This window comes from Labrus mixtus, chromosome 14 (genome assembly GCF_963584025.1).
Source record: "Labrus mixtus chromosome 14, fLabMix1.1, whole genome shotgun sequence".
Lineage (NCBI taxonomy): Eukaryota > Metazoa > Chordata > Actinopteri > Labriformes > Labridae > Labrus > Labrus mixtus.
This window is the reverse complement of record NC_083625.1, coordinates 7,371,033-7,384,286: the sequence shown is the minus strand read 5'-3', so window position 1 is coordinate 7,384,286 and position 13,254 is coordinate 7,371,033. Positions and strand designations below refer to the sequence as shown.

Here is a 13,254-nt window from a genome sequence, read left to right as displayed (position 1 = left end):
ATTTACTGACCCCCCTTGGAGAGGATAACACTCAATTTATTTAGCAAAACAAAAGTTACATTCTGTATTTTCCCTCTCCCCCCCTCTCTTTATTCTTAGTGTGAACGACTGCATCCTATTTGTGAATGATGTTGACGTGAGAGAGGTGACACACAGCCAAGCTGTTGAGGCTCTTAAGGAGGCTGGTGCTATCGTACGCCTTTATGTTCTCCGCAGAAAACCAGCAGCAGAGAAAGTGGCTGAAATCAAACTCATCAAAGGGCCTAAAGGTATGTGCAAGTGTGGATCGGTGTAACCGCTTTCTGTGTGGGCTTAGGGATTCTTTATACCCAGCTAAGCTTTGCCCTCTGGATTTAACAAATCTGCTCTGTGTTAACCCATACCCTCTTTGCTCACTCTCTGCCTTTCTCAACACTCCCTTTTGCAGGATTAGGTTTCAGCATTGCTGGAGGGGTGGGTAACCAGCATATACCAGGAGATAACAGTATCTATGTCACCAAGATCATTGAAGGTGGCGCTGCTCATAAAGATGGTCGTCTGCAGATTGGGGACAAGATCTTAGCAGTTGGTCACTCAAATGTAATAATTGTTGCATATCTATATGCCAACACATGTAAATGATTTAAGCACACAGACAGACATTTACACACTTACACATTTTGCGTATATTAGCAGCATTGATGTATCAAGAGCCAAAATAAATTACAGCTGTAATTTTCACCGCCTTAAATTACTTTCATTAAAATGGTAATAGATGTGTAGGATGGGATAAATGTTAAGCTGTAGTATTGCTGCAAGGATACTTAAGCAGCCAATATTGCCATCTGCTGGAGAACAGAGAGAGTTTTACAAAGCAGCTGATGGTGTGCTCAACACCAGCAACCTCAAAATGGTGCTTTGTTTCTACTAAATGGTGCCTGAGCAAATGCTTCACCTCTAAAAGTTAATATGGAACATGGCAAAATGTTTGTGCTCATTTATGAATACGCTAAAAAATACATTTACCAACAAAATCTTGATCAATCATGTGGCACATTGCTCGTTTTGTTACTTTGTTATTTTATTTTTTTAGCTGAGCTAATTATTCCTGGAAGACATTAGATATTTTTTTACAACAGAATTATTGTATTGAAAGATCTTAGATACTGTTGTTCAAGTATGCAATATAAACAATACAGAAAATGCTAAGCAATTTATCTTATATATCTAGAGTAAGGAAATAATTCATGATCCAGTCAAGTTAATCCCCATCCCATCTTTGATACATTCACATTTATCAAAAAATATAAATACAAATGTGTTAGTTAGGGGGGCGGGATCCAGGGTTGACATTTAGAGCTTCGTAGTATGCTGTAGGAGATCCTGATGCGTTTCTCCGCTTGTCTCAAATAACAGGTTAACAACGTGTGTCTGGAGGACGTGATGCATGAGGATGCAGTGGGGGCTCTGAAGAACACAGCCGAGGTGGTGTACCTCAGGGTGGCCAAGCCCAACAACTTGTACCTGACCAACTCCTACAACCCCCCAGACCTCACCAGCAGTAAGCTGTTTTCAGTGGAAAAAATATTTCATCAGTGTTTATTCTGAATTATATCTACACCTGTCTTAAAATAAGACCATATCCTTACTGCTTTTAATGATGAATTTAAAGTAGAAAACACAAAAATTGAGAATTTAATATTTTGAGCAGTGGCTAAAAAAAGAGTTGCGATCATGCCATCTTTGTTAACTACTGAAGATGACTAGGTCTGATATAATTCAAAGCTATTGTGAACAAATTCAAGGTTTTACTCCTCACAAACCCACTAAACTTTCCCTTGATCCAAAAACTGCTTGTTAAAAGTCTGTCCTTGAAGCAACTCAAACTAAACATTAAAAATATATTATTGTTTTTTTCAAATGCAATTGAGGAATATTTTCATTTTGGCTGAAAAGCCATGTTTATGCTGTGTTAAATCCTCTGGAAATGCGTTTAAGCTATAACTTATGGTTCTATGTTTTTCTTTTCAGCATATTCTCATATGGACACTGAACTCAGTCACCCCAACTATCTAGGATCAGATTACCCACAAGCCCTAACTCCCACCTCACCTAGTCGATTTTCTCCTGTTCTTCATGGCATGATGGGAGATGATGACATCCCCAGGTGAGCAATAATCCTAACACAGTATATACAGATTGTTATCATCAGAATGGTATTTGTAGTAGTAGGATTAGCGGTATTTGTGTTAGTATGCAATAACTTAAAGTGTGTAGTATTACTGATGCCATGACTGTTGTATTAATAATCTCTCCTCCATCTTTTGTCCAGGGATCCTCGCAGAGTTTTGATTCACAGAGGCTCCACAGGTTTGGGATTTAACATTGTTGGAGGAGAGGATGGAGAAGGAATCTTTATCTCTTTCATTCTGGCGGGGGGACCAGCTGACCTCAGCGGAGAGCTGCACAAGGGCGATCAGATCCTCAGTGTAAAGCAATCTTTTAACTTCATAAAGCTGTCACACACACATTAATACACTCAAAGAGGCATTAAGTGCTTTTTTCAGTTTTAGTAGGTAATGCTTTTTATGCTGTGTCAGGTGAATGGCGTGGACCTGCGTATGGCCACACATGAACAAGCAGCGGCAGCACTGAAGAACGCCGGACAGACAGTGACCATCATCGCTCAGTACAGGCCCGATGGTAAGGAAAAACTAGTTGTGTTTTCTTCCAAAACAATATTAACGTACACCGTGTCCTAGCACACAAGCGTTAGATATCACGTATTAAAATGTTTGTGTGTGAAGCCAGCACAATGCAATGCTGGGTTTACTACAGCTTTGTGTAGCCTTACACATACTACCAACGACAACAATAACATTATTAGTTATGATGTAAAAATATGGGAATCAGTATCAGTAAACATGTATCGGATCGAAACTGAAAAAAAGTGGTTCAGTGCATCTCTAAAAATGACATACTGTTGTTTTAAATTGGATTGAAGCTTCCTTCTCACTTCCAAACTTCTATTTCTCTGTTTCAGAGTACAGCCGTTTTGAGGCCAAGATTCATGACTTGAGAGAACAGCTGATGAACAGCAGCATGGGCTCTGGGACCACAACGCTAAGGAGCAACCCAAAGAGAGGCTTCTACATCAGGTGTCACACTTAATAGAAGAATTAGCATCATAATAGTACTATTTGTAGTTTGCTCAACAAACAAGCTGAGGTTATTGCAAGCATGGTTCGAACCCCAAAAACCCCAGTGACCACACAACAAATATTTACATTTGAAAAGTGCAAAATGTAGAAAAATATTTATGCTATGCGAGAACTAAACTCCTTGGTTGCACACAGACTGACAAAGACTAAAGACACCAGGTACTTGAGTGTATAGCTTTTGTCTACCTAGCATATTCAAGAAATTCATTTCACTTTCAAGATACTGGAAACACCAGTAGAACACGTTTATTAACTATGACTTTCTCTGAATGAGTAAGTGCACAGCACAGTACATCAATATTTCAAGCAATGTACACCCAATTTAGATTTCTTACACGCTGTATAAAATGCTGTGGTTCTGTTAAGCGCTTCACCACACAGTTTACAAGCAGAGATTCTGTGCTTATTATACAAGCGCAAGACTTCATCATGCCCATTTTCAAGCTGAGAGACAATATAAGCAGGTATGACGCCTGTGTACAAAAACAGTGACATTAGTCACTTACTCAGTATATCAACAATGTTTCAGCACCATGAACAGCTCCACTACATATAAACAATGCCAAAGAGAAAACACCACTCAAACCATCAACCAATCAGACCAATCACCCAGCAGAGTTTGTGATGCTGTGAGTTTGCAGTGTTGAGTTTATGAAAACTCTCTTAAAGTGATGCTAACAATAATAATGTCCGACAATATCAAAACAAAAACTGACAAAATGAGAAAATGTCCAACAAAAAAACCGTTACACAGAATATGGTTCTTACCTTTGGATGAACTTCTCACTTGATTTTCTGTGTTGAATATCTCCTCCGGGTTCAGGGGAAGTTTTTCTTTTGAGTCATAATGTTCCCTCTGGTTTTGGTACATCTGTTAGGGGTTGCAGAATACAACACAGCTCATGTAGTGCCAACACAGAGTTTAATACATGAAATATGTTTATGTAATCCGACCGGTTTGTTTTCCGCTGCCATTTTGTTTTACCTTCCCTCCAAAACTCCCAGCACTTTTTTCAGTACCTGCCATGTCCATCCAGCTTCTTCTGTGGCCTCAGTTCCGTAATATTTACAGTCTTTGGTTCCGTCCCATTGTTGTCCATTTTAATTTTAATTTCCAAAAAAGACTGTTCATGACATTATCAGCGGTTGGGTTGTAAACCGTTACCGCCACCACACAGCCTCGACATACCGACCGTTACCATGGTTACTGGCAGCAACGCACTTGTCCGCCTTGAACAATAATGTTATCATCGCTTCGCTCGGAGTTATTTCTTCTGACATTTGGGTCCCAAATATACTGTTAAAATTGTATAAATACAGTCAATGGTTTCGAAGGCTGTCCCTATTGCAGTTTGTGTTTCCGTACATAATGTTAACTCTCCTGTCATGGTCTCTGGATGGTTGAACATCATAAGCACCTGTTACAGGTATTCATTGCAACAAAGTGAAATTAGAACAACAGGGTAGGATAAATTCTTGTCGACGGTTCGGCAGTATTGTTAGCGTTTGTGCCAAAGTAGACATCAAACCGCGACACACGCCAACTAAACGAGGGTGCAGTCGTGCCGTTTTTCAAAAGATGTTTACCAAATTGTAGATGGCGCGGTATCTCTTCTTCGCTCAGCGGCTCTGCACTCATGCATAGTGCTCAGTGCTGCCACTGCTGGCTGGAAACAGTACTGCATCAATAGGAATGTTGCAGAATGCCCTTTGCTCAGGTTTTCTTTTATCTTCATGAAAAAGCTTTTGCATTTTCGCTGGGTTTCTCTCAATGTGTCAGATTAATTGCCACATTACATCTGTCTGGTTGCAACTAGCCTATTATTTCAGAAACAAAGGTATCTTCAATATAAGGTCAGAACTGTTTGTGCAATCATTCAAATTACACCCTTAGCTTTTAAATTAGGGCAACCTTCAACAAATGCTTTCATGTATTTAGCCCTGTCTCTTACTTAAGTTACTTATTCTTCAAGAAGCACTGTAAAGGTAGTTACAGTATGATGTTTTTTTAATCTGTTTTAAGTGTGGAATTCTTTTAAAAATAAATTATTTATTGACTGTTTCTAATTCTTTCATCTGTCAGGGCCCTTTTTGACTATGATAAGACTGCAGACTGTGGCTTCCTCAGTCAGGCACTTGGATTCAAGTTTGGGGATGTGCTGCATGTGTTGGACTGTGGAGACGAGGAGTGGTGGCAGGCCCGTAAGGTCAGCCCCCAGAACGAGGCTGAAGAGGTCGGCTTCATCCCTAGCAAGCAAAGGTCAGACATGACACTGTGAGTGTGGGTGGGATGACTCACCTTTCATTGTATTTCAAAAGTTTCCAAAGTCCTTGATTAAAGAAGAAAGCAAATTAAAAAGCGTATAGCCTTGTCTTCAAAATGTTTTTTTTTTATACATCCTCGCCTTAACAGGGTTGAAAGGAAAGAGTGGTCTCGTGTTAACACCAAAGAGAGGGTACGTTCCTTCACTGACGTTTTCTGAGGGGATGGGTTTCTCTCTTTAACGGCCTGCCTGTGTGTAAATCTCTGCTCTCTTTCTGTTTGCAGGACCATGGTCGGGACAGCCTGAGCACTCAGGGTAATTAGTATGAAGCATAAATGCTCTGTGTATTGACACTGCAGGCTGACATTTACAAATGTTACTGACTTTAACAGATTAGAATTAACACTGTAGTAATTGGCATTGACACTACAGCACTGGAACATAATTTGCTGCCATGCACAAATATCTTATTTACATAGACTTCATGTAAATGTTTATGTATGTGCATAGTAACCAGACACACTCTGTGGGATCCTGTTATGTGTGTTCATGAGAGGATGAATCACTCAACTGAAGGTGCAAGTAACAGCGCCTCCGGTAACTGCCAATATCTGCAGCCACAGAGCAGCGCCGTCTCTAACTTTTAACCTCACTGCCAGTTTGTGGACATTAGACACACTGCCAAATGTGAACACAAGCAGTTGTTGTTGATATTTCCTCTGGACTGTAGTCCACAGCAGGTATCACCTCAAACAAAGTCGTGTGTTGTTGTTATAACCACATCATCTTGCAACAAATGAAATATAGGATTTCTGATGCCATTTTCCTTCTTAATACCGATTTCATTAACTAGACTTGGGTACTGGCTGTATTGGAGAACCTTTCTGATACAGACAGTATTAGCTTGTGGAAACTACATTATATATCTTCAATGTGTGTGATAGTGTTTTAGCGTAGAATAAAAGTGGATTATTTTCAGGTGTGTAGTTAATAATCATATTGGAGCGTTGACAGTCCTACTTGACAATACCTGATAAAGCTTTTTTAGGTATTAGCTGAGGTATTTCCGAGACTAATATTGGAATTACTGGAACTGGAACAACTCCACTCTCAAATAAACACAAACATGCCGAAACAATAAACCTAGTTGCCATTATAACAGCAAAAAGAAACTTGGCTGAATGTGTCTGTGTTCTGTCCCCAGGGAGAGATAAAACCTCACACAGTTATGAAACTGTCACCCAAGTGGAAGGTAAGATTATAAAGCAGTCCATTATAGAGAATCTCATATTGGAGTTCATTTTGTTTTTATTTCCCCTCTCTGACTCTTTCCCTTTCTCTTCAGTTCATTATGCGAGGCCCATCATCATTCTGGGTCCCGTCAAAGACAGGATAAATGATGACCTGTTGTCTGAGTTCCCTGATAAGTTTGGATCTTGTGTTCCCCGTAAGTAATTATGCTGTCACTCATAGAGACACGCTGGTTTTCATTTGATGTCACCGCTGCCACCTGTAGCCATTTTAGGTTGATGTCTGCATTATACAACCCTCTCAGGGAAGTAATTGCTTTGATTTTGAGATTCAAAGTGGGGTTTGAGTGCCAGTGCTGCTTTCATTGCTGTGTTCTTTGCCTGACAGACACAACGCGGCCCAAGAGGGAGTATGAGGTGGATGGGCGGGACTATCACTTTGTGTCGTCACGGGAACAGATGGAGAAGGATATCCAGAGCCATCGGTTCATCGAGGCCGGCCAGTACAACAGTCACCTGTACGGCACCAGTGTCCAGAGTGTCCGGGAGGTGGCTGAACAGGTACACAGCAACACGTCTTACCAGGATGTACTATAGAATTAATCGCAATGTTAGAATTATTTCAAATGGGTTTTCTAAATCCGTTTTCTGTAATTAGCTTTGCATTTTCTGATAAGTAATGATCCGTACTTCAATTTTGCAACCAAGCAAAAAAAGTCATCTAATTTATCAGTGATTAACAATGTATGGAATTTCAGCTGTGTTTCTGTAAAAAAAAAAAAAAAATAGAAACGTAATCTATTTAAGAAAGACTTAAGCAGTATGCCGCGACCCCTCATGATTAGCTGCCTTACTGACTGGTGTTTCCTACGGTTACTGCTGCTGATAAAAAGAAAAATCAATCCTGTAGGATCTTTTAAATCATTGGAAAAAGTACTAGATAACCACAAAATACAAACCGAACTTGATGAATTGAAAAGATAAGAACTTTATAAAAGAAAATAACAGAGAAAATAGAAGGGTAAACGATAAAGTATCTAATATTATTAAACACATCGAGGCATTAATTACGTCAGCATATCTTACAAAGTGTTTTTAAGAAGAACAAGACAAAGCTGAAATTACAGTTGATAACAAGTCATCCTGATCCTTTCATTATTTACATGTGTGCACGAGCAGCAGGGGAAACACTGTATCCTGGATGTATCAGCCAATGCTGTGCGCAGACTACAAGCAGCTCAGCTTCATCCCATCGCCATCTTTGTCCGGCCAAAATCCCTGGAGAATGTCCTGTAAGTACTACAAAACTGTTACATCTTTTTCTTTTTTTCAACAGCATTAGAATGAAATTGAGTGGTGGGAATTGCAGGGAAACTCAAGATATAATACAATATAGAGAAAGTGGGCCTTGATAAAGATCACATCAAGGATTCTGTGATAAATCATATATTGCAGGACAATCATGAAGTGACACATCAAGATATCTGATTAACTGAAGCTTATGAAATTCCCTCGAAGGGTAAAATGCAGGATTCATGTAATGTCCCCCAGTCATTTTATGAAAACCACTGTGAGGAGTCATGAAGTGGTGACATGGTGAGGCAAATTGGCGAGAGTTTCACTTTTTTAAAGTTAAAATATTCAATATTTACACCAGTAATTCGATACTTGTACCACACGAGTCAGGACAACAAAGTGGAGGCTCAAAACGAAGGCTCCCTCGACTTTGGCTCGGCCTGCCTGAGGAGATTAGGCGCACAGAATCAGTCATTCCTAAAACACACTTTTAGAGACTAGCTTTTATGTGGCATTGACACTACAGCACTGGAACACTGTTGTTGTTATCTCCTCTTATTGTCTTTGGTCCTCTTGGTTTCAGTTTATATAGCTGGGTTCCTGTATTGCTTGAGCTCTCCTGATGTATGGGTTAATATGTTGGTTTGGGTTTTTGAATGGGTTCTTTTGCTGTTTGGTGCTTTTGTTGATGTTGTTGGGTTCTTCTCTCTGCATGTATGTCAAACCTCTGTTTTTTTTAAGTGCTATACAAATACCCTAATTGAAACAGTAAATGGGTGTAACCTAATACTTTGTTTGCACACAGAAAGTGAATGTGCTAAATAATTGATGATTCTGTGCTGATGTTTACAGAGAGATCAACACCCGCCTGACAGAGGAGCAGGCCAGGAAAGGGATGGACCGAGCCCTCAAACTAGAGCAAGACTTCTTAGAGTGTTTCTCAGGTGAGTTCAGAAAGTTGGTGTCAATAAATGACATGGACATACAGAGGTTACGTTTATGCAAGTAGCAACGTTTTATCCTGAGCCGTCTGCACAGGATGCAAACCTGCTGTCATTTACTCTTACGCCAGTTGGATTTGGGTTTGGTTTATGGCAGCACCAGATGAAAAACCTGAGCTCATACACATGGTTAATCAATCCTCTGCACACTGAATCTATTTGATATGAAGAGCTTATCGTAATAAGATTGATATTATGATTATAGATTTAAGAAACACGTCAACATTTTCAGCAAACCACTGGTTCTTGGTTGTTGTAAATGTGTTTTAATTCACATCTTCTCTTTCTTTTTTTTTTGTTGCATTTCATGTCTTAAACAGATAACAAAAGATCAAACAGGCCCCTCTGCACAAAGACAAACTCAACTTTTCCATGTTCTGGCTGCATTAGTTAAGAAAGAAAAAGAAATGCCTACTGGGAGGACTTGGGGCATTTTAACATTTAAGAGACACTTTTAGGGCGAATCTCAGCAGTCTACTGAATATGAATGTCTGGCTTCCTCACAAATCTAGTGATGTCTACAATTTAAAACAAATGGGGAACAGCTGTCATTCGTGACATTTATTCAACTGCTGTGTGAGGTTGAGTAAATATGTGGGCGAGTTTGCAGAAATACATACATAATGGATGGCTTTGCCTTTTGTTAACACTGTGATTCACACAATATTGTAAATGTATGCATATAATTAAATTGGATTCATAATTTATTATTGCTCACAGTTACTTGCAAACACATCAGAAAGAAAACAAACTCCCTTTTGTCTCTCTTGTTATTCTTGATCTTTTTTTTCCTTTGTCTGTGTCATTTGGTCTTTGCCTCTTTGTTGTTTTCTTGTTTTCTCATTGTGCTCTCTCCATCCTGCAGCTGTCGTGGAAGGGGACAGCTTTGAAGAGGTCTATCACAAAGTAAAGACAGTGATCGAGGAGCAATCAGGGCCTTACATCTGGATCCCCACTCGGGAGAGGCTGTGATGCTGCGCCCGCCAACCCCGCCCCCTCCTTTTCCTCCTCACAACCACCGATTGACACACCACCCTTCACCCTCACAGCGGAGCCAGCCTCGCCTGCCTGCCTGTCTGTCCTCCAGCAAAGTCAGTGCTTAGGCAATCACTGGGAATGACACAGAGAGACTAATACATACTAAGACAAACACAGAGACAAACACGGGAAGTGACACAGCGAGGAAAAGAAGGGTACCAAAACAGAGACTCTGAGACGGATGTGAATGCAGTAATTAGACAGAAAGAGACTGAGAGAAAGACTTAATTAATGTTCCACTTTAATGAGCCAGGATTGAGTGTTGAGGCCCAGTTCACACTTGGCATTAAAATGCATCTTGGCTTCAAGGACAGCTTTAAATACATCTGTTACTGCTTAAACACTGAGGACGCAAATGTCCTTAACAAAGCGGTTTTAGCTCTGCCACTCAACTTTGTGTGTACTTTTCTTTTGGACAGATCAAAATCCAATCTTCTGCTATTATTTGAAGGATCCCAGATGCTTTCTAATGCAAAGTGTGAACTGCAGTCCATCTCACCTGGATCTCAACAAGCCTTGATATATCTTATACCTTAACAGGGCTAGAAAGAGGGTGAGCGGAGGTAATATAAAACCACCTCACCCTCCTCAGCCCTTTTCGAGTCTCATGTCTTTCTTGAACACCTCCAGCCACTTATGTCTGACATGGAGGTGCCGCAAAAGACTCTGGCCCCTCTTTTTATATCACCTCCTGGCTTTCTCTCCTCATCCTCCTCCTCCTCCTGTCAGCGCTGCCTTGTTTCAGGACAGGGACGGAGGAAGACCGAGAAAGAGGCGTTCCCAGATCCCGCCGAGTCCCTTTTGATGCGGATTCATTTCTCAGTAGTAAGACCTTTTTTGAGTGAGATCACCTCAGCGATGGAGACTGACATTTGCTCAATCACTCATGTTGAATATCGCCAGGCATTATTTAGAGGCAGTTTAAATAATTATAATGATAAAAACTCATATGCTGAATTTGTGCATGCATCCTCAAAGACAATGGTGACGGGAGTGAAAACAAGGGGAAAAATCTGACAAAAAAAAAAAAGAAAAAGAAAAGAAAAGGCGAATCATTTGGGTGGGTTCTCCTTCTCCACCTTCATATAGTGGAGAAGTTTTTTTTTTTTTTAGCATGAAGGAAGAAAAGAAGTGAGACACCTTCATGAGAAATGGTCATGAGAGGCCGGTCCTGAGCACAGTAGATGCTCCGACACTTTGGCCTCTGCTCTCTTATGCACACACTCACGCACCCACACACTCTCACACCCATCCACACACACACACACACACACACACACACACACACACATATGTAGAGTTGTAACCTCTGCTGTAACCTAGCACACTCCTGTAGAGACGGAGGGACTGGCTGTTCTGAGCTGCTTGTCAGCATTCAGAATGAATGTTCTCTCTCTAGGCACAAACGGCAGAACTCACTGATCACTCTTCCAGAAGAATCCCTCAGCCGCAGACGTACACACTGTTTCCACCGGCCGCAGTAACAAAAAAACAAACAAAAAAGAAGCCATTGCGTGTGTGTGTGTGTGTGTGTGTGTGTGTGTCTGTGTGTGCTTGCGTGTCTGGTGCGTGTATGTGCACGTGGGTTTCGTGTGTGCGCATATGTGTGGAAACTCCTCTGTGCTGGAGGATTAGGTCTTCTTTTATTCTCTCTCTTCCACTTTTTCTCTGCTTCTTTCTCCCTCTTGTGTCCGCACCAGTTAAAGCTAAGTCATGTTGAACAAATAAAATGCCTATATATATAGATATAAATATAAATAGGAATATAAATATATATATATATCTTTTTTATAACGATTTCTAAAGGGACTAAGTCTGTAAAAATCAACATCCCCAGACAATATTCCATGGATTTCTTTGGGTAATATTGCAGCTTGGTTGTTGAATTTGCTCACGTTCCCATTTTATTGTTGCAGCAAAAAGCTACACAGAAATAACTGAAGCGTTCACACCGATGTAAAGCGGACCTCACAGCTTTCAACTGACATATATGACCTGTTCTGGTGTACGTTGAACTGAAACACATGTACAATACAGCTGTGTGTGTGCGACTGTGTGTTTGCTGCTTGTGTGTGTGCGCGTGTGTGTGTGTGTGTGTGTAACGAAAGTCTGAAATATAAATGATCCTATATGAAAAAAAAATCTATCCTTTATAGCATCTACTGCTGGTGATAATGTATAATACATAAATGGGCGGTGTGTGTGTGTGTGTATGTGTGCGTGAGAGCGAGAAAGTGAGACACATACGGGGAGACGTAGTGCAATACTGCTATGATGTTATGCAATGAAGATGGTTTTACTTGTGTGTCAAAGATTAAAACAGTATTTATAAAGTTTGCACTGACGGCATTTTATGCTACAGGTATCAACAAGATAAAGTGATGAGCTAAAGCAAAAGAATTCACAAGGTTTTCAAAGCATGTGTTTGTATTTACTTATAATTTGAATTATAAGAGTCAAGGTGGAAGTGTTGATGGAAGTGACCATTCATATTTATTGTACGTTTCCTTTTTGCTCACATGCTTCTCAAGGTGGGAACGCTTGTGAATGACAAGTATCAATTTCAGTTTGTATTATTTATTTAGAACTGTCACCGGTTCCATCTCAAGTCTGTATATTTTCTGTATTTTATTTTTCCACATCGAGAGAGCTTTTGGGTCTCGGCCAGGAATGCTGTAAATATAAATGGTGAGATGTTGGAGTGCTGTGTGGCTTGAGGTTCAGACGTGCACACTGCTGAACTGATGCAAGTACAGAATCCATCCGAGCCACAGCCCAGTATAACCGCTCAAACACAGAAAAACAACATCTGCACACAGAGACACACACACACACACTCTCAGACACACAAAAGATATCAGCACATCCATTTACATTTACACATGGAGAGAACCACAGAAACAACACATGACAACACATCCATGAATGGAGTAATATGTTTTCAATTTCTTTATTTGAGGGTTCAATGTATTTCTTAATCTCTCTCTCTCTCTCAGCCATCCGTATCATAGTGTGATATTCCTTATAAAATATATGAATTTTTACAGAAAAGACTGATTACAAAGTTACAACAGAGTCAACTGATGCAGAAAAATATATTTAACAATGACAATATCAAGCAAAATAAAATGTTCCAGTTCAGTGAAGCGCTTGTTGTAAATCAGCTATAAAATAATAAAATGAATTTAAAAATGCTTTCTGAAAA

At 40.1% G+C, this 13,254-nt stretch overlaps 1 protein-coding gene across 9 annotated transcripts in view; it reads left to right on the top strand.

Annotated features, from left to right (window-relative positions):
* The window catches only part of LOC132987820 (disks large homolog 4-like), a 72,246-nt gene extending 58,992 nt beyond the window's left edge, over positions 1 to 13,254 (top strand). For 6 of the 9 annotated variants that reach the window (XM_061054760.1, XM_061054758.1, XM_061054757.1 and 3 more), the window contains 16 exons: positions 100 to 269; positions 428 to 579; positions 1,396 to 1,540; positions 2,011 to 2,146; positions 2,312 to 2,468; positions 2,580 to 2,682; positions 3,023 to 3,137; positions 5,284 to 5,475; positions 5,614 to 5,656; positions 5,749 to 5,779; positions 6,669 to 6,716; positions 6,810 to 6,911; positions 7,103 to 7,275; positions 7,894 to 8,006; positions 8,863 to 8,954; positions 9,877 to 13,254. In XM_061054760.1, the coding sequence (XP_060910743.1) occupies positions 100 to 269; positions 428 to 579; positions 1,396 to 1,540; positions 2,011 to 2,146; positions 2,312 to 2,468; positions 2,580 to 2,682; positions 3,023 to 3,137; positions 5,284 to 5,475; positions 5,614 to 5,656; positions 5,749 to 5,779; positions 6,669 to 6,716; positions 6,810 to 6,911; positions 7,103 to 7,275; positions 7,894 to 8,006; positions 8,863 to 8,954; positions 9,877 to 9,983 (1,879 nt within the window). In that variant the 3' untranslated portion in view covers positions 9,984 to 13,254. The remainder of the gene's footprint in view (positions 1 to 99; positions 270 to 427; positions 580 to 1,395; positions 1,541 to 2,010; positions 2,147 to 2,311; positions 2,469 to 2,579; positions 2,683 to 3,022; positions 3,138 to 5,283; positions 5,476 to 5,613; positions 5,657 to 5,748; positions 5,780 to 6,668; positions 6,717 to 6,809; positions 6,912 to 7,102; positions 7,276 to 7,893; positions 8,007 to 8,862; positions 8,955 to 9,876) is intronic. The other 3 variants (XM_061054756.1, XM_061054762.1, XM_061054761.1) reach the window with 1 other exon arrangement.